The sequence below is a fragment of the Schistocerca americana genome, chromosome X, assembly GCF_021461395.2.
Source record: "Schistocerca americana isolate TAMUIC-IGC-003095 chromosome X, iqSchAmer2.1, whole genome shotgun sequence".
NCBI classification, from domain to species: domain Eukaryota; kingdom Metazoa; phylum Arthropoda; class Insecta; order Orthoptera; family Acrididae; genus Schistocerca; species Schistocerca americana.
In genome coordinates, this window is record NC_060130.1 from 533,101,365 (window position 1) to 533,122,443 (window position 21,079).

The 21,079-nt window shown below is 45.7% G+C and overlaps 1 protein-coding gene across 1 annotated transcript in view; it reads right to left on the reverse strand.

Annotated features, from left to right (window-relative positions):
- The window catches only part of LOC124556127 (aquaporin AQPAe.a-like), an 86,626-nt gene extending 71,398 nt beyond the window's left edge, over positions 1 to 15,228 (reverse strand). The window contains exon 1 of the mRNA XM_047130144.1: positions 15,073 to 15,228. Coding sequence (XP_046986100.1) covers positions 15,073 to 15,228 — 156 coding nt within the window. The remainder of the gene's footprint in view (positions 1 to 15,072) is intronic.
- Positions 15,229 to 21,079: the final 5,851 nt, after the last annotated feature.

A 21,079-nucleotide genomic window follows, 5' to 3' on the forward strand; every position in this document is an offset into this window, starting at 1 on the left:
TCTCATTCCACCAGGGGACGGAAACGCGACATGAAGAGGAGGTACGAGGAATGGAATGTTCGGCAGCATTTATGAAAACAGCCGTGAGGTATTCGACCTGACTGTCACAACTGAGAAAATCGTGGTCCGGAAAGGTCGCCAGGGAGGAGTAAAGTCCCCAGTCAGCTTTCGGTATGTTCCAGTTCGAAGGACGTGGGGATGGGGTGTGGTGTAGGAGACCAACGACACAGGGGAAGTGGTCGCTCGAATAGGTGTCAGAAATGACATACCACTCGAACCGACGGGCAAGAGTGGTAGAACAGATTGAGAGGTCCGAGTGGGAGTAGGTATGAGTAGAGTCCGAGAGGAAAGTAGGGGGCGCCAGTATTGAGGCAGACAAGATTGAGATGGTTGAAGACATCCGCCAAGAGGGAGCCTCTGACAGGTTGCTCGACATCCCCAAAGGGGATGATGGGCATTGCAGTCACCAATCAATAAAAACGGCGGAGGAAGCTGAGCGATCAGGTGCATCATGTCAGCCCGACTAACAGCAGATGACGGAGTGTAGATGGTACAAACGGCAAAAGTAAAGGCAGAAAGAGTAATACAGGCAGCTATTGCTTGGAGTGGGGTGGTCAATGGGATGGGATGGTAATAGACATCGTCCCGAACGAGCAACATGACCCCACCATGAGCTGGAATACGGTCCACAGGGGTGAGGTCAGACTGCTCTGAGGTACAGTGAGTAAAAGCAATATGGTCAGTTGGGCGCAACTTGGTTTCCTGGAGACCAAGGACGAGCGGACAGTGCAGGCGGAGGAGCAGTTGCAATTCCTCCCGATTAAATCGAATACCTCTTATATTCCAATGTAACAAAGCCATCGCTAGTCAGAAAAACAGGGGGAACGAAACAGGTGAAGAGCTGGTCACCTCGACGGCCGCAGGGGGCCAAGTTTCGAGGGAACAACGCTATAACCGGCAAGAGGCGGATCCTGTTCCATCGAGTCGTCGCCAGCTGTGGCCACTTTCCCGGGTTGCGTAGGAGGGGCAGCATCATTCGCCAACGAGAGGCCAGCTGAGCGCCTGGCATCAGAGTGTCCCAGCGAAAGTGAGGACGGCCGGGAGCAGCGACTCACACATGGAGCGTCAGACGAAACGCGCCGGGGTGGAGAGGGGGATGAAGACTACTTCTTGGAGGCCTTCTTGGAAGTCCGATGAGGCACGGGGATGGTGGGCTGGACCCGAAGAAGGTCCTCACGCGCGGGGTCCGTTTTGGAACGCCGTACATCAGAAGCCGGGGTCAGGAACATTTCCCCAATGGACGCCTGAGAAGAGGATCGCTTCTCAGGTGGCGGATGGGGAGGAGGAAGGGTGGCCCCTGGGGCAGAGGGGGCAGGGGCCGCGAGGGAGGAGGATTTGGAAGGGAGGAATTTGGGAGGCGGAGGCATAGACCCCAGATGGGGTGAGGAGGTGGAGGGGGGACGGGATAGGGTGAGATTACTGTTGGAGTGGACACAACTGAGGCAAACGAAGTTGTCAACGTCACGGGATGGAGGCGGTCATACTTTTTCCTGGCCTCAGAATAAGAGAGGCGATCCAAAGTTTTTAATTCTTGGATATTCTTTTCCATCTGATACGCAGGGCAGTCTAAAGATCTAGGGGAGTGGATGCCAGGACAATTGACGCACTGAGGTGGTGGGGTGCATGTATGGTCCTCACAAAGAGGACGTCCACAATCGCCACGAAGGGGCTCAGCCTCACACCGTGACGACATGTGCCCAAAGTGCAAACACCGAAAGCAGTGCATAGGAGGCACGTCGCACTGGTAGCACATCACCTTTACCATCTCCGCAAGGAAGTCCCCCCTTGAAGGCGAGGATAAAGGCCCCGGTGTCGATGCGATGGTCTTTGGGGACTCGCTGGACGAAATGCACGCCTCAGCGCTCCAGGTTGGCCCTGAGCTGCTCATCAGATTGCAGCAGGAGGTCCCGATGAAGAATAACCCCCTGCGTGCTATTCAGTGCCAGATGTGGGACAATGGACACTGGGATGTCCCCTAGGCGGTCGCACGCCTGGAGCGCCACCGACAGTGGCAGATGTGGTCTTTATAAGAACGGACCCCAAACTCATTTTACTGAGGGCCTCGATTTCCCCGAAGATGCCCTCGATGTGCTGGACAAAGAACATGGGCTTGGAGGTGGCGAACGTCCCCTCATCGGTCCGAGAACAGACTAAATAGCGGGGGAAGTACTTTGCCCCAAGCTGGCGGGCCTGTCCTACCTCCCAGGGAGTGGCCAAGGGGGAACGGGCAGGAGAACCAGAACCAGAGACAGTACCTTTCTTTTTGAAAGACTCGGCCGCAGAGCGACCCGATACATGTTGACATTTCATCTGCGGAACGTCCGCCCCGATACCACCCACTCCGACCAGGGGCTCTCCCCACGGGCGCCACCCAGCCTCAGCAAGGGCCACCTGGCAGGATGACCGTTGCCGGGAGTCCTGATGCCCCAAGGAGATGGGCATCTACTCCTTGGCCAACGTGGGGAGGGTGCAGCTCAGGTATCGGCAGTACGATCCCTGTGTTGTCAGGGGGCTACAACCTAGAGGGTACATGACGACCCCACCACAACGGGCTGGCTACCGTGCTGGATTTTGGGTGCCATGGAAAGTCCATCATGATCGTAGGTGCAGATGGGGACGCACTATGGGCGTAACTTGTGCAACCCATCAGGCGTTTAGGCCCAATTTGAGAAATAGTGGGTGTGGTTACAACGCCGTTACAATGCTGAGTGCCAAGGTCTTAGTGCACTGAGGACCAATGAGATACCACGTAAGGCGTCCTTCCCCAAAAGACTTACTTCTGTAAAATTTTGAAAAATGGAGGTCAAACCCCAAGGGGGACCATCACATGGAAGGCCGAAATGGTTGAAACTCCTTTTAGTCGCCTCTTACGACAGGCAGGAATACCTCGGGCCCATTCTTACCCCGGACCCGCAGGGGGGGGGGGGGGGGGTGTATTGTTATCTGATGTGCGTCAGCAATATCGAGGTGTGATGCTGGAAGTACAGCAGGAAGACAAGGCTGAACTTCCAGCACTTTAAGCACAGCATGAGGCGAGGGGTATGTGGTTTGACGTCACAGTGGTAGACCATCACCTTTACCTTCTCAGGCAATGTATCACCGTATTTAGGGCGCAAAACTGCTACAGTCATTAGCGCCCGGTCTGACTTAGGAAAAGGTAAACGAAATTGGAAACCAGCAGCAATGGGAACTCAAAAAATTTGAGAAACTAAAAGAAGGAAAGCTTTAAAAAACCACTGTAGAAGAGGGTTCGTTGTCCCCAAAAAGAGCTTCAAATGACTGACGTCATCTCACTGGCACTAATAAACTCGAGAACGCGATCGGCTGAGCGCGTGTCATCTGCTAAAATGGAAGATATACAAGGCGACAGCTGTAAACGGGCGCGTAACGGAGTAAAATAGGGGCACTCAAAAGGTGTCTTACCGTCCACAGCTGAGAGCAGTGGGGACAGAGTGGGGAAGGATCGCCCCTTAAAAGATGTCGATGGCTAAAAAGACGGTGCCCTATCCGGAGTCTAGATAAAATTACCTCCTCCCGACGACGCGTTCGGGAGGAAGAGGTCCAAGCACAGGGAAGAGCTTTCACGTCCCGCAATTTATTATTGGGAAGTGTCGACCAATGTGCGTGCCATAAAAGAGCAACACAACGACAAAACACTCCGTAGATCGGTGAAGGGAATCATGCGAATAGCTGGCTAAAGAAGAGAGACTGCAGCCTTGGCCGCTATATCGGCCGCCTCATTTCCACAGATACCATCGTGTCCTAGGAGCCAGAGGAACGCCACAGAGACGCCCCTAAGTGGAGCAAGTGGAGGCAGTCCTGAATCTGGTGGACCAGAGGTTGACCAGGGTAGAGAGCTTGGAGACTGAGGAGAGCTGAGAGAATCTGAACAGATAACATACTGTATCCGCTGACGGCGACGGATGTATTGGACAGCCTGGAGAACAGCGTAAAGCTCCGCAGTATAAACCGAACACTGGTCGGGAAGCTGAAATCGATTTGGGGTGTCGCCAACAATATAGGCACTCCCTACACCTAACGATGTTTTCGAGGCATCAGTGTAAACAAATGTGGCTTCCTTCATTTGTGCACAGAGCAGCAAATGTGCGACGATAAACAAGTGTAGGGGTACCATCCTTGGGAAACTGACAAAGGTCACAGAGCGGGCAGTGGTAGTAGGGAAGAAGGGCGGCCTGCATACCCTAAATCCAAGGAGGCGTCGAAAAAAATGTCATGGGCCGGATTAGCAGGCATGGAAGACAGATGGCTAGCATAACGACTCAGAAGGACTGCTCGCCGATTGGACAGCGGAGGTTCAGCAGTCTCAGCATTAAGGCTTTTCACAGGGCTGGTGTAAAAAGCCCCAGACACTAAACGTAATCCACGGTGGTGGATAGAGTCGAGACGCCGAAGAATAGACGGCCGAGCAGAGGAGTAGACTATGCTTCCATAGTCCAATTTAGAGCGCACTAAGGTGCGATAGAGGCGGGGGAGGACCACTCGGTCCGCTCTCCAGGAGGTAGATTCAGGACACGGAGGGTGTCGAGGGATCGCAGACAGCGAGCCGAGAGATACGAAACGTGGGAGGACCAGTACAGTTCTCTGTCAAACATAAGACCCAAGAATTTAGCGACGGCCGAAAACGGAAGGTTGACAGGTCCTAGATGTAAGGAAGGTGCAACAAACTCCGTACAACGTCAAAAATTAACACAAACGGTCTTACTGGAAGAAAAGCGGAAGCCTGTTGCGATGCTCCAAGAGTGAAGGCGACCGAGACATCCTTGAAGACTGCGTTCAAGAAGGCTGGTCCGTTGAGAGCTGTAGTAGACCGCAAAATGGTCCACAGAGAGGGAGCCCGAGACATCGGGAAGGAGACGGTCCATAATTGGATTTTTGGCAATGGCAAAAAGTACAACACTTAGCACAGAGCCCTGGGGTACGCCGGTTTCTTGGGAGAAAGCACGGGGGAGTAGTGTTCACCCACACTCTAAATGTGCGCTCTGCCAGAAATTCGCGAAGAAGGTAACGCGAAGGCGATAACGCAAATTATGGTATGATAAATGCAGCAACATTTGGATGTGGATACCATCCGGGGCGGAGGAGCGAGAAGAAGAGTGCATGTTCAAGTTCCCGCATGGAGAAAACAGTATTATAGCTTTTGAGAGGAGAAAGCAAGAGGTTGCATTTCCGCTGCTCGTTTCTTCGGGAGAAACGCGGGCGGGTAATTTGAAGCTCTCGAAATCTCTGCAAAGTGTTGACCCAATGAGTTAGAAATTGCGACAGGGTCCACTAACGTATCATGCGCTACAGTGGGCCCAGAGACCAGGGAGAAACTAGGCGCGCCAGATATCCATCGAATCAGACTCCAAACTTCCGAGGTGGGAGTGAAAGTGTTAAATGAGCTAGTGAAGAAGTCCCAGCTTGCCTTCTTGCTATCGCGCATGACGCGACGGCATCGCGCACGGAACTGCTTATAGCGGATACAGTTGGCCAAAGTAGGAGGGTGGCGGAAAACGCGAAGAGCACATCGCCGCTCACGTATTGAGTCACAGCATGCCTCCTTCCACCAAGGAACTGGGTGGGCGCCGGGGCAATTCGGAGGTGCGAGGTATTTAACGTTCCGCAGCTGAAAGAATAGCGTCTGTAATATGAGTGACCTCATCGTCGACGCTAGGAAAGTGACAGTCATCGAACGTCGCTAGAGACGAAAAAAAGTGTCCTATCAAAGTGTCCTATCGGCTTGGGCAAACTACCAGTGTTGCGGGCGCATATATGGCAGGTGTGGCTGCAATCTAAGGACACATGGAAAGTGGTCACTCGAGTATCAGCAAAGGCGAACCATTCGAAGCGCCGAGCTAGCGGAACAGTACCGACCGAAATGTCCAAATTAGAGAAATTTGTCGTGGAGGCAGACAAAAATGTAGGGTCCCCAGTGTTGAGGCAAAGAAGATCCACTTGGTGGAAAACTATCAATAGTGAGCCATACGGACAAGTATGTGGAGATCCCCAAATTGGGTGGTGGGCATTGAAGTCGCCAACCAGCAAATAGGGGGGGGGGGGGGGGGGGTGGAAGCTGACCAAGAAGATGGAGATCAGTTCATGCCATTGGTGTGGACAATGGAATGTATACAGTACAAAGAGAGAAGGTGTATCCAGAAAGGGAAAGACGGACAGCGACAGCTTGGAATTAAGTGTTTAAGGGGATTAGGTGATGGAGAGTATCATGGAGAAGAATCATGAGTCCATGTGCTGGATTGCCTTTAACAGAGGGGGAGATCAAATCGGACAGACCGAAAATGGGGAGAACAAGTGGTCGTGGGGACGCAGCTTGGTTTCCTGAAGACAGAAGATGACCGGCGAGTAGGATCCTTAGAGGATCGACAATTCATACCGATTGGCTCGAATGCCGCGTATATTCCAATGTATAATGGACATAGGGTGGACAGAAAATGGAAGAACGTGACCGAAGTGCCCTCAACTCAACGACAGCTCAGAGCTTGCTACTGACAGCGTGGAACGGCAGTCAGCCGAAGGTAGAAGATCCTGATCCATAGGCTGTTCAGGAGCAGCTCCTGCCACCAGCGATCGGCCGGTTGATTGGCCGCCAGCAGTGCGCCTTGGCGACACAGAAGACGGCCGAGGGAGACTAACATCAGCTGGTGCTGTAGGCGAGACACGCCGTGCGGAGGAGGAGAGGAACTGGGTTTCTTATTAGCCTTCTTTGATACAGGATGTTTAAATGAAGGAGGAACCGATGGTTGTGAAGTTGGGGTACGTAAAAAAATCTTCACGAGTATGCTCTGTTTTGGAAGTCTTCGTGTGACATTTGGGCTCGAGATTTAGCAGAACCCGATGAAGGGTGAGCCATAGAGAGGGCAGGCGGAAGTGGGGAGGTTGAACGGGCGATCTTTGCGCTGGCCGATCTGACGACTGTGGCACTAAAGGTGAAATCCCAAGTCTGCGTGGCCGCCTCCTTTGTTGGCCGAGGAGAGACAAGGACAGTGCTGTGTTTACCTGTGAGGCTCAGTGGGCTTTCGACTGGCGAATAATTTTCGAGCAGCAAAGGTCGACACCTTTTCCTTCACTATGATTTCCTGAATGAGCTTTTCGTCTTTAAAAATTGGGCAATCTCGAGAGGAAGCAGCGTGGTCACCCATACAGTTGATGCAACGAGGGGATGGAGGTGGACAAGAACCCTCATTGGCATCCTTGCCACACGTAACATTTGGCCGGATTGGAACATGACTGGCTGGTGTGATTGAACCGCTCACACCGATAGCAACGCGTAGGGTTTGGGACGTAAGGGCGAACGGAAATTATCTCATAGCCTGCTTTGATTTTCGATGGGAGTTGAACTTTGTCAAATGTCAAGAAGACAGTGCAGGTTGGAATGATGTTCATGTCAACCCTTTTCGTAACTATGAACAGCCGTTACGCCCTGGTCAGACAGTTAGTGCTGAATTTCGTCGTCAGACAAGCCATCGAGGGAGCGTGTATAAACGACTCCACGCAAGGAATTTAATGTGTGGTGCGCTTCAACCCGGACAGGGAAGATGTGGAGCAGTTAAGTAAGCAGCAATTTTTGTGCCTGGAGGGCACTGACTGTTTCTAACAAGGTGCCATTCCGTAATCTGGAACAAGACTTTACAGGACTTGCAATTGCGTCAACACCTTTCTGAATAATGAAAGGGTTGACCGTGGAGAAGTCTTGACCTTCGTCAGACCGAGAAACAAGGAACTGTGGCAACGATGGAAGAACTGTCTGTGGCTGAGACTCAGTGAACTTACACTTGTGAGCTGACATAGTGGAAGGCGAGGAAACCATTGCGGAAGAATCCCGCATGATTACCGGTGTCTCCGATGGCGCGCTCCTCCCTTGTGGGGGCCCTCTCTGAGGGCACTCCCACCTTAGGTGATTGTTCACACCTCAGGTCACACCTCCCGACACCGCTAACTATTTCATTTGTAAATTTTTAACCTTCCTGCCCGAATACGTGTTTTAGCATTTCACATTCTGACAATGAGTTTTTCCTGGTGACGTCCTCCTGGGTAGTCCACACCTAGAGATCCGGATGGAGGAGAGGGTGACTTACTCCCGAAGAACATGCCGTCATGTAACCGTACTAACGTTGTAGTTTCCTGTTGCGTTCAGCTGTTTGCAGTACCAGCACAGCAAACCATGTTTGGTCTGAGAGCGTTCTGTTATGAATGCACCTACAGTACGGCAGTATCACTGCGACAGCAAGCCAAACCACTGTCAAATCCACTGTTCCTGTGGCACGTAACATTGCCCATGTAGGCGGCCACTCATCTCCGGCCGGCATTTGACAGTATTTATGCAATGAAGCACTTTGAATTAAGTGATCTTTAATACAGAACATGCTAGTGGCCGTATCTTTTCACCCTGTCTAAACAGAACAGTCCATGAACCTGCTGTATGCCGCTGCACACTAGCAGTACTCAGTTCTGTGTGTGGCTTTCTAGATTGAGGTGGTAATGAAAGTTACTAAAGCTCACCAGCTACAGAACAAATTGTCAAGCTCTTAGTTCAGGCATACCAGCAGCTTGACAAATTTGTCGACTAAGCTGTAAACCCCTTTGAACATGTATACAGTATGTTCGGCTACATAGTCATTGTGCAGTTAATGTTTTATGTTGCATAACTATGAAACATGCAGTAAATTAACCTTACAGATTCTGCCCTGCATTGTGCACAGTCGCGGGCCATTACTGTTTGCATACTTGGCGCTACCGAGAGGGTAAGATCCTATTTGCCCACTTACAACGAGACCCGTAACTGCTGCCTAACGCAAGCTCATCCGTTCACGTCCCACGTTCGAAACACTCCGTTCAGCTCATTGTTGAAGCCCCGAAATGCTTCGTGTGCGTTTTACGATGTTGACATGGAAATGAATAATGAGTATTACGTATGGTCTTAATATTTGTAATTGCTAAGTTGGTTCATGGCAGATGTGAAAGGAGGTTAATGAATGAAAGTTGACCATACCTCATTTCATTACTTTCGCCATACCAGGTACCAGTAACCATTTTAATTACTACGCAAGTTACAGAAGTTAACCCTACGACACCCAGAGTTAGTAACGTCGGTAACTTCTGCCTGACTAGCGCGTGCATGGCAAGAGGAAAGTGCATTGTGCACATACCCACCAGTAGTAGCCGAATCCTTTTAACGATCGACCTAAGTATGCCAATGTCGATAGTTCGCGTTTTATCGTCGCTGCCACTTGTAATGCCTATAGGCGGCTGCTGCTGCTGCTTCTGTGTGGATAATGCAGAGCTACAGGCAGGCACGGGAAACTGCCATACGGCATCCAGACTGCAGTGGCAAGGCAGCCACGGCGACATTCTCTTACAGGCAGCTGGTCCCAGATACGGCATGATTGTGCTAGCTTCAGCCAGTTTTACGCTAACCTTGTTCTGTGAGGTTTATTAACTTCAATTTTATCTAGGAACATATCAGAACTCACCTGTAAATACTTTAGCTCGGCATTGCGTCAAACTCTTTCGCTAAACCGTACCCTGGCGTGAGCTTCGTTGCAGTGGAACTACATTTACAGCCATGTCAGGAAGTGTTCACTGAATAGCCAAGCAATGAAAAGGTATGGGAGCCTCCATGCACACGACTGTGTTAAGCTATGAAAAACAAGCTTCTAGGAACTGTTTAGTTGCCGAAGCAGCTATTTGCATGAAGGACCTAAGCCTTGGCACATTGCGCAATTCCTTAACGGTTGTCGAGAACTATGTTCTTCGCAAGGTACTAATATCTTTGACATTATTATAGTAGTCCTGCTATACATTGTCGTCCACTATAAGGAAAGTGGTTTTGATTATAGGGAACAGATATATTCAAACAAATTACGTGAATACAGCCGAGTCACCTGTCGTGCTCGCATGTCGTGCTCGCATGTCATACTATACGTAATAGCATTTTGAGAAGAGCAGATCCAGACTACCTGCAGTAAGTTTAATATTCTTTACAATAACTCGTTTTTACTGCCCCCATCAAGTAACCTGCTAATACAACATCGTTGAGATTATCTACACAGGGTGATTGTGCATTTGAATAATTACACACTGGTACTTAACGTCTAGTTTAATTTGACATCCATTCTGTCACTAATTCGTAGTGATTGCGCGATATGTAATTATCAACGAATAATACGTTTTGACCTATGTTAATTTAATCTGAACGGCTTTCTCAGCATTATCCCAGTAACAGACATCGCACGTCATTAACTATTCCTTAGGATGACCAGTACCAAGGGAATGCTCTGAAAGATTTGCTCAGCTGTGTGTGCGGTGCTATGCTTAACACATTGTCCCATTGGTCAAACCAATGTATGACAAGCCCTAACATCAAGGGATATTCTAGAGCTTATTTACTCAAACCTGTATCATCTTTAACAGATCCTAAGAGTACCCTAATCTTGGACGAAAAGCATATTTTACATGTCTCCCCATAATAAGACCAATACTATTTGAAATTCTACCTTCTAAAGACGAGAACTGTATTATTTGCCATCTCATTTTCGTCACTCATCCGATCCGCGGTTTGCCAACAGATCAATGGGCGCCTTATCTGTCACTAACCATTCTGAAGAAAGGTTAGTTTGAAATTAGCGAACTCAGGTGACCGACTCACATCGTCCGAGATGTATGAATGTCTTACACAAGGCCGCACGTACGGAGACAGAGCTCTCGTGAAAGGTAAGTAATTTAGGTTGTAATTAATTGTAGTTGAACACAAATACGTTCATTAGTGTGCTCTTCAAGCTTGCCATTAAAGGTTTATTTGCGTATTCTTCCAGTAGTCGAAAAAAGTTTGTTTTGGTTACATTCGACTGTTTAGGCCTAATTTTTGAACGTGCATATTTAGCGTTATACCACAAATTGAAGTGCATTTGCTAATAGTTTACTTACATATTAGTTTCCAAAACATTTAGTGTCCTTTTACATCCGCATTTAATATATTATCGTCATCACTTAGATAAGAGATTTACTAATTTCTAAACTACCATGGATACTAAGTGTGTGAGCTGCAATAGGAAAGTTAGTTCAGGAGTTTTGTGCAGCTGTTGTGACAGGTGGTTTCATTGGTGAAATTTTAGTGGCGTGGGAATTGCGCAAGCAAACTAGACTCTCCAATTCTTTTGCAGAGGTTTGCTCAAGAGATAGGATTACAGCTGAACAGAAGGAGAAAATAAGAGCCCTTCAGGCTGATTTGGACAGAGCGAGGGAGGAACTGAAGAGATTAAGGGGGAGGAGGGTAAACAGCGGTAGGAAGTGGTAGCTGGGAACAGGGGCTAAAGAGAGAACAGTGAGTTTCCCAATTGGCACAACCAATAGATTTGCCTTGCTACCACAGTTAAGGAAGAGGCTCCAGTATTAGATGTTAAGATGCAACAGAATCTCATTAGGAAACCAACTGTTTTAAGAGAAGTAGAAAGTAAGAGGAAAGTTCTGTTGCTAGGTAGCAGCCATGGAAGGTGTGGGCCAGATTTTGCAAGAAAAATTAGGTGACAGGTACCAGGTCACAAACATTCAAGCCAAGTGCATGTCTTAGCCAGGTGGTAGATGATACAGGTTCCTTGTGCAAGGGTTTCTCAAAGCAGGATCATGTGATAGTGGGTGGAGTGGGAAACAATATTGATAGTGACCAGGGCTACAGTATTGAGTGTGACCTGGAGGAAACAGCCTCTGCACGACCCCCACCAATGTTGAGCTGGTGCCTGCTTTCGTGTGGCATGATCAGCACCAGTTTAACAGCTCGGTCAGGAGGGTAAATATGGAGTTTGATCAGTTGCGTAGGGTGGCCACTGTCAGACATTGGATTGGTTCCTGTAGATGCTATTGATAGGGGGGGGGGATTTCGTAAGGCATGGCTTATACCTCAATAGCAAAGGGAAGGGAAGGGTAAACTGGCAGGGTTGTTAGCGAAATCCATAAGGGACACTAGTACTCATGGATGTATCTTTTTTAGACTAATATCAGTGTCCAATGGTAAGTTCAGGCAGGCAGGCACTGACGAGGTCCAGAACTCCCAAGACTCTCACAACAGTAAAGTAAATAATAATGTTACTATATTTACCACAATATTGGCGGATTAAAGAAGAAGATTCTCAAAGTAAAAAATAATGTTACCATTTTTCACCAAATTATTCCAGGATTGAATAAAGTAGCTGAGCTCCTGGTTTGTTTAGATGACATTGAATCTGATAATGTAGTAGATATACTATGCCTGTATGAGTATCACGTTGTGTCTGATACGGAAAAGGTAAATATCAGTGGTTATAAACTAGCTACACATGAGTAGAGAGATTAAGGTGAGAGGAGTTGCCATATACGTCAAAAGTTATCACGGTGTAAAAAGCTTAGATACAAAAAGTTTATCTAGAGCAACATACAGAAGCATGTGCCTGTCAACTTAAACTGAAGGAGGGCTCTTATTTTAACAGTATATAAAGGTCCCCTTCAGGAAACATTTACTTCTGGAAAACTTTGATACCTTGTTGTGCTTTCTGTCAGATAGGGGAAAGCAAATTATTTGTGAGGACTTCAATGTTGATTCACTGAAAGAATGCAATAGGAAGAATGACCTGGAAGTCTTGCTCAGTTCTTTCAATTTGACATCTGTCAGTTATTTTCCTACTCAGGTAGTAAAGGACAGCAGCACATTGATAACACTTATAGAGCAAGGCAAGTTTAAAAACAAATCTCTGTGCTGTTGAGAATGGCCTTTCTGATCATGGTGCCCAACTAGTTACAGTTTGACAGATCCATTCAGTAATTCAAAACTACCCTCCACAGTTGTGCGTTCAGTTAATAACTCAATTAGAAATGTCAGGGAAAAATCTGCGATTTGACTAGGATGAGGAGTACAAGGAACCTGATGCTAATTTAAAATATAACTTATTTCATGATACTCTTAAGAGAACCTGAAAACTGTTTCCCCAAGAAAATACTTAAATCTAATTATAAGAAACCATGCAAAAAACCTTGGCTTACTAAAGGAATAAGAATATCTTAACCTCAAAAGGGAACTGTCTACTCTTGTTCTTAACGACCCAGAAACAGCCAAATATTGAAACTACTGTGCTACATTAAGAAAGGTTATTAAGAAGTCCAGAAACATGTGCATCATGTCAGATTAATACCTGATAAAATCCAAAACAATTTGGAGTATTATTACAAAGGAGTCAAGGCAACCAAGAGTACAGGATGACGGCATTACCATCAAAGCCAATAGAAACTTAACAAGCCAGAAGTCGAAACCATTTTGAATCATTTTTTAAATGTTGTAGAGAAAATAGTATCTAAATTTTCATTAGAAGAAATAAGGCAGTTAATGAAAGAGGCCTTACCCACACCATTTGATGTAACTGAAATTCCACCCACCTCTCCATCTGAAATTAGGAAAACGATAAACTCAAGAATAAAAGCTCACATGGAATTGATTGAATTTCCAGCACTGTAGTAAAAGTTTGTTCCCAAGAGGTAATTGGGATTCTTAGCCACATACGTAATAGCTCTCTGAAGGGTATTTTCCCAGATAAACTGATGTCATTGGTAAAACATTGCATAGAAAGGGGATACATCTGATGTCAACTACCGCCCAACCTCCCTTCTGACTGCTTTCTCCAAAATTCTTGAAAAGTAACGTATTTTGCAATAGCTTCACACCTTTGTAAAAAATAAAGTTTTAACGAAATGTCAGTTGGGTTTCCAGAAAGGTTTTTCAACGGAAAATGCTATGTATACTTTCACTAATGAAATACTAAAAGCTCTGCGTAACCAGAAGTCACCCGTTGGGATTTTTGTGATCTCTCAAAGGCTTTTGAGTGTGTAAATCATAGAATACTTTTAGATAAGCTGAAGTACTGTGAGCTGAATGGGACAGTGCTTAAATGGTTTACATCAGACCTAACTGGAAGAGTGCAGAAAGTTTAAATACGCAGTTCACATAAGATCCAAGAAACTTGTGATTTCTCAGACTGGGGAACAACCAAGAATGGGGGGGGGGGGGACCCACAAGATTCGGTCTTGGGGCCACTGCTGTCTTAATATATTACTGACTTGCCTTTCTGTATTCACGAAGATAGAAAGCTGGTACTTTTTGCCAATGATAGAAGTATACCTATCACACCCAACAGACAAGAATTAACTAATGAAATTGTGAGCGATGTTTTTCAGAAAATCATTAAGTGGTTCTCTGCAAATAGGCTCTCAAACTTTGACAAAACATATACAGTTTTACACAGTAAATGGAATGACACCATTAACAAATATAGAAACTTCCTGGCAGATTAAAACTGCGTGCCAGACCGAGACTCGAACTCGGGACCTTTGCCTTTCACAGGCAAGCGCTCTAACAACAGATGTAAATATAGACTTCGGTCAGAAATAGGTAGCTAAGGTAGAATATTCACAATTTCTCAGTGTATGCATTGATGAGGGGTTGAACTTGGAAAAACACACTGAAGATCTACTGAAACGTTTGATTCCAGATACTTACGCTGTTAAAAGTCATTGCAAATTTTTGGCGATATACATCTCAGTAAATTAGCTTACCACGCCTATTTTCAGTCTCTGCTTTCGTATGGCGTCATTCTGGGGTAATTGAGTAACTCAAGGTTAAATCTAACTTTGGCTCAGAAAGGGGTAAATTACGCTGCCACAGAAGTCTCTGGTCACTTACCTAATAGCATCAAAAGTGACAGCCATATAGTATTTAAAAGGAAATTAAAAAATTTCTGAATGCCAACTCCTACTCAGATGACATTTGGATATAGTAAGTGGGTAATTTCCCCATCCTCCACCCCAAAAAAATATTAAGTGTCATGTAATATCTTGTGTAATTTAATATCATGTATATACACCTTTCATTAACCTGACACGTTCCACACCATTACGAAGTGTGGTATTCATGATCTATGGAAGTACTAATTAAACTAATAAAACTTTATGTTAATATCCCGACAGCTGTTTTCTTACCTTGAGGACAACAGCAGCAGCAATTGCGCCAGCACACTGGGCCGCTATGTACATCACGGCCCTCAGGAGGAAAACGTGGCCGGCTGACAACAGGCCCACCGTTACTGCTGGGTTTACGTGCGCGCCGCTCACATGGCCCAGGCACTGAAACACCATATACCCTCCATCGCTCGCTGATACCTTATTTTGTAATTTTCTGCTGGTATTAACGTACGCGAGGATGCAAGGCATCCGAGTTTGTGCTGTTCTTTGTACAAAATTTTCAAGTCATTTCATCTGCCTCGTGTCACAAACACGTGAATAATGAAATAGTCTTTACCTTTATTTCAGTATCTGCATAATTAGAATATATGTTAACAGCAGTACTAGCTCTACTGTGAGCAGACTATTGTTGCACGAGCCCCTGTACAAAGTGCTTCAGGTGACTTCAAAAATCAAGCATTTGTTAGATAATGCTAACTACCCATTACAAATGCCTCACGACGAGCGTTGTGTCAGCTTGTTTTGAAGAGCTCTACGTGCCATTAGAACAGGATGGTCACCCTAAATTTGAACTGTAAAAATGACTAATCAAGTGGTGACCTTATCTCGTTATGTTAAACGGATTGAACTAATGTGTTAATTCATAGTCCTTCCACATGAGAAATCCTGAACCGAAAGAATACACTTTACTATGAAACAAAATCAATGAAACTACTAATGCACACCCCCTGTAACTATTTGCGTGCGAAACGGTTGGTTGGACACTTGTTTGCTTGTTACGGGACTGAACAGCGTGTTCGTCAGTCCATAGGCCTAGATAGTTCATCCTGAGTTGGTGACCGCCACAAATTTGAAAAGATTATTGAAGGTAGGAGCTTTAAACCATGCATTGAAGGTAAGACTGACGTCAGAGCTAAGAATTTCCAGAGGGTATATTGATCGGACCTATACATAAGACAGAACGGACAAAAGGTGGCATTTCATCCCTCACTAACCCGATTAAATGTTAAGAAAACTGCATAGTAAAGAATCTCTTATCTATGTGATGCTTAATAGTGAAAGTGAGAAGGCTAAAATGTAATGGACATAAGGTGGACAATCAATAACAAAAAGGCGAAAAATCACGTCAGCAGGTGGGTCGGGCCAGGCGAATGTCGCCCACGCCCCTGCATGCGACAGAAGTCAGCTCCGATCCGTTATCAAAGTGGTGACAAGAGGAACACCTACTATTAATTTGAGAGCTATCGCTGACACGAAAAATGGGGTGTAGCGGAAGGAGGGCTGGCCACATCTAAGAGCAAGTGGATGACAGGCGACTGGTAAAGGCAATACAGTTTAGGGTCACCCCCACCTAGCATGTTACCAGTTCCAACCAACCCTCACCTACCCAGAATGGCGTTTAAAACTGTGACAAAAACCACTGTCAAAACAGAACTAGTTCCACTCAATGAGTTATCCAACATTAGAGGTAAAGTGTTCAGAAGACCAGTCTTAGCATGGATAGGCAGGAGGAGGAACCATTCCACCAGGAAATGAGCTGTCTGCAAAGACGGTGGATTGCTTCTTTGAGGCACGTATGAAGTGTTGTGCCGCAGTGGTCTCTTTGACATTGAGTTTATTAGAGGGGCAATAACCAACCAGATGTTCATATGTGAATAAGCTGGATCGTCAAAGTGGATGTTGACCGAGTGTTCACTTCCGTAACTGAACAGTTTGATGCCGATGTGAAACCATGTTCAGACGTGTGATAGCATGGCTAAGCCTCATTACCGATGTCTGAGGCCATAGGCTGGCCAGACTGGTGAAACAGGCGAGGCGTAGAATTGTGGCGGACCTAACGTCAGAAAAAATGGTTCAAATGGCTCTGAGCACTATAGGACTTAACAGCTGTGGTCATCAGTCCCCTAGAACTTAGAACTACTTAAACCTAACTAACCTAAGGACATCACACACATCCATGCCCGAGGCAGGATTCGAACCTGCGACCGTAGCAGTCGCGCGGTTCCGGACTGGCCGCCTAGTAACGTCAGACTAATGCCGGTCAGCAGACAAGTATGTGTGAGCATAAAGCGCAACTAACACTCCTAATGATGAGACTCCACAGCTAACGACCCACTCATGTGCCAATGTTGACACCACATCTCCAACTGCGACTGAAATGGACATGACCATCCGCACTGGATGTTGGCGCGATGGTAGAGCATTATATGGTCTGATGAATCCCGATACCTTTATTATGCTGATACGAGGGCACGAATCCATCGTCTTCTGGGGGAACAGCTCTTTCACGCCTGTACTGTGGGATGGAAACAAGCTGGCAGCAGCTCTATTATGCTCTGGGGAACATTCACGTGGGCATCCACGGGTCCAGTGGAGTTCGTGCAAGACACCATGACAGCTGAGCAGCCGTGTACACTGGTTGCAGACCACGTACATCCGTTCATGAGGATCATGTTTCCCGATGGCAGTGCAGTTTTAGCGGAATAATGCGCCATGTCACAAAGGCAGGATTGTGATTGAGTGGTTCACAGAACAGTGGTGAGCTCTAATGTGCTGACGCCCTCCCCAGCTCGCCACATCTGAACCCACTAACCCATATTATGTTATTTAATGTGCCCCGCTTCCCTATAATTCACGGGAATGGTATGTGCACAGATGTGGTGCCAACTTCCTCCAGCGATTTGCTAGGGCCTCACTGCTATGCCACGAAGTGGCACTGCTGTTATTTGTACCAAATGTGGACATACTATTAGGTAGATGGTCAATGTTCTGGCTGATCAGTGTAAGTAGCAGTAGCACCCTGATACTCTTGCAAAACAATTGGACACTGAATGGTCATGGGAGTAACTATATGATCTTGAACCAGATTAATTCGTTGTCTGGGTAGTGTACTGAACAGGATATGCGGAACAGCAGGTTATGTGAAGCTCCTGGCAGAAGTTAGAGGTGCATTTCAGCTGGTAATTCTGCTGGAGTGTGTCAGCGAGGCGATGCACCGTTTACACAAAAAAAAGTTGGAGTGTGAGGAAACTGATGGATGATCACTTACGTGACCAATACTTTGTACCCTCTGACGAAGTAAGAACCTAACTCCGGCTGGGAGACTACAGGAATGGTCCAGCAATTCTCAAGGTGGAGCCAAGCCATAAATTATCGACCATAGAATCCACCAAGACTATGGCCCTGTATGTATGGAAGAGAGTGATTTACAACTAAAGATGTTGACAAGTAAGTGGGGTCAAGCTTCTTCATGAAGCTAGTTTTTAGTAGCCACATGTTGCATAAAAGTAAACCTTTAAGAAGGTGACTTCCCAGAATAGGACTGCAACCACATCCTTGTTCTGCGTCAGAAAGCAGGCGTCAGCATGGGCTATGGTGTGACGAGAAATGCACCACACTTTCACAGGAGATATTTGTAAACCATGGAAAGGTTATTGTATGTTTAAAGGGACTTGCTACTGAGTCGTTACCCCCTTTCATGACACGCAAAAAGGTAGAAAGCAACTACACAGGCAAGTCAGAGTTAGAAATGGTCGTGACAGTAAAGCCGACAGGTAAAGGTAAAAGCAACCCAGACAGAATCGGGCACAAGAGCGTCTAAAGGCACAACAATGTGAGGGGGAAGTAACTTTCTTGCCAATTTAAATGCGACTCCTTAGAACCACATAGCTCATGCTAAACCTTTTTAGATAAATTCAAAGAACCTGTATTCACGAAAGACTGCTGCCACCATCGTGCATATCAAGGTAACAGTAAATTTTTGTTAAAAACGGCACCAAGTGGCAAAGTTTTTTTTTCTATTTTTAGGTGCTGCATCCGAATATGTTTGCCAAAAAATTTCGTGATGCAAGACTGAAAAATGCAAAAGGTACTGTAACAACAACGACGCTGTACTATTGTACAGTTAAGTAAATTTTTTTCCATCTGATTTTTCGATAAACTAGTGTAATTGATGTTCTGATTTCATTTCTTTTTTGTTTCATGTCATTGTGTTAAGAAAACTAAACAAGTTTGAATGAATATTAATGTTTATGTCAAATGCCAAGCAGTATTTTAATAGAATTGAAATGTAACAAATGTTGAAACTGTGGCAAGATGTTTAAAATCTTAACTGTGCGTCTGGTCCATACGCAGGCAATGTGTTAGGATATGTATAATGTAAAACCTCGGGTGAATACCCTGTCTGTAAGGGAGCGGTGAAAGGTGGATGGCAGGCGAGCGCGGGAAAATGCACGCGGGCACTGCACGGCACAACGGGCTCAGCAGTGGTAGTTGGAGTTTGGCATTGGTCTGAGCAACACCTTCTGGAGCGAGGAGGCTCTCCAGGAAGACGTAGTTTCACTGAGCCTCGGGTATGCTGTTCCAACGCCCACACAGCATGGCAAGATTCCATAGGCACTAAATGGAAAAGTATTGCGACGCTAAGAAGAATTGAAGTGCCGATACGTCAAGAGCCATAGCTGTGGTTGTATATGTGCTCTGTGCCTCGCCATCTCGCCGCTCGCCAACCCCCGCATCGATACAAGCAGGTTGAAACTTAGTACTGTATTCGTATGGACCATAGAGTGAACTGTTCAATAATAACCTAAATTTTACCAGAACTTTCCCCTCATTTAATATCCTCACAGCTAACCTAGACAGGGTCCTTTCCAAATGTTGTGCAATCCGAGTGTCCCGAAATGAAAAATTAAATTTTGTTAATAATAATTACTTGCAGACCCAGTTATGTTAGAATGGTGTTTAAAGAACTGTTTTGTTAATGAACCAGTAAATGAATAACGAAGGTCTAATGAAGTTGAAAGGTAACTAATATTGATATAGTAATGAAGTTTAATTATTTCGGGACAGATATAAAGGTATTTAAATGAGAAGTAAATAAGATAAAAAGAGTAGTAACTCATACTGGAAATCTTGAACGCATGATAATTTCAGTAATCAATTTTTTAAATATAGTGATCATAACAGTTACAGCCCCCCCATCCTTTTATTCATTTGAATTCGGAAGTGTTCCACATTGGTTTGACCAGCAAAAGTTAAAGTCAATATATATGTCAAAATTTATCAGTGTTTTATCTTCATTAAAATTGACATTTTGTGTGTGGCTCGAAAGTGCTATTTCTGGGGTAACCTATGCCCGATTTTAATCAGATCAATAGACAGTACGAAGCTTAGTATACATTATAGTGTAGTGTTATGTATTCATGGTTTTTCCATATCAGTACTGAACGTGAAACTATCAGTTCAATAGATTTTCTGGTTCTAAAATTTTACCATGTTGCGCAGTGTTACTACGTGTTGTTTTGCCTGAATATACATCAACTTGTACAGGGAAGAAACTCAGTTAATGCCTAATTAGGCTGGCGACCGTATTATTATTAAATTGGTAGCGTCTTCAGTGTTGCTTTTGGTCCATCCTGACGTAATTGCATTTCGAACTTACTTGACGGATCATTGTTATTACACAGTGGGTTTAAGTCTGATTTGCCACTATTCAGGTACACGCGGTCAATATCTATACGAAAATCCTGTCTCGTAAGGTGAACCCCGCTCACTTACCATAGTACATGCTTTAATGAGTATTGTGTGCCCCACGCGCACGTTACAGTACCATTTTGGGCACTTGTTGCATCTAACTCAAAGTACCAACTTCTGGTAAGTAACTTCTATTCAGAATGAAAGTGTACAAAGTTTCCTACCTATTTCACTACCTTTATATCTCCGACAAACTTACGGCTCAAGCGCTAATTGGGAACTGACGTGTGTCGACTGTCTCCTTAAAACACTTTCCATTCCAAATCTATTATTATCAGCTGTAACTTTGTGAATTCCTCCTAGTTTTACGTTGAATACAATTTAGAATGTGTTATCCGTTATGGAAGCTCCAGTAAGACGAGAAGAACCGTTTCTAAATTCACTTTGTATTTAAGTTCTAAGCAAATGTGATTCCGTCTACGTCTTCATTTTATATTCCATACCTTCAACATGGCTGGTTAGAGAACTTTTCCACACAAACGACTTTTCTTAC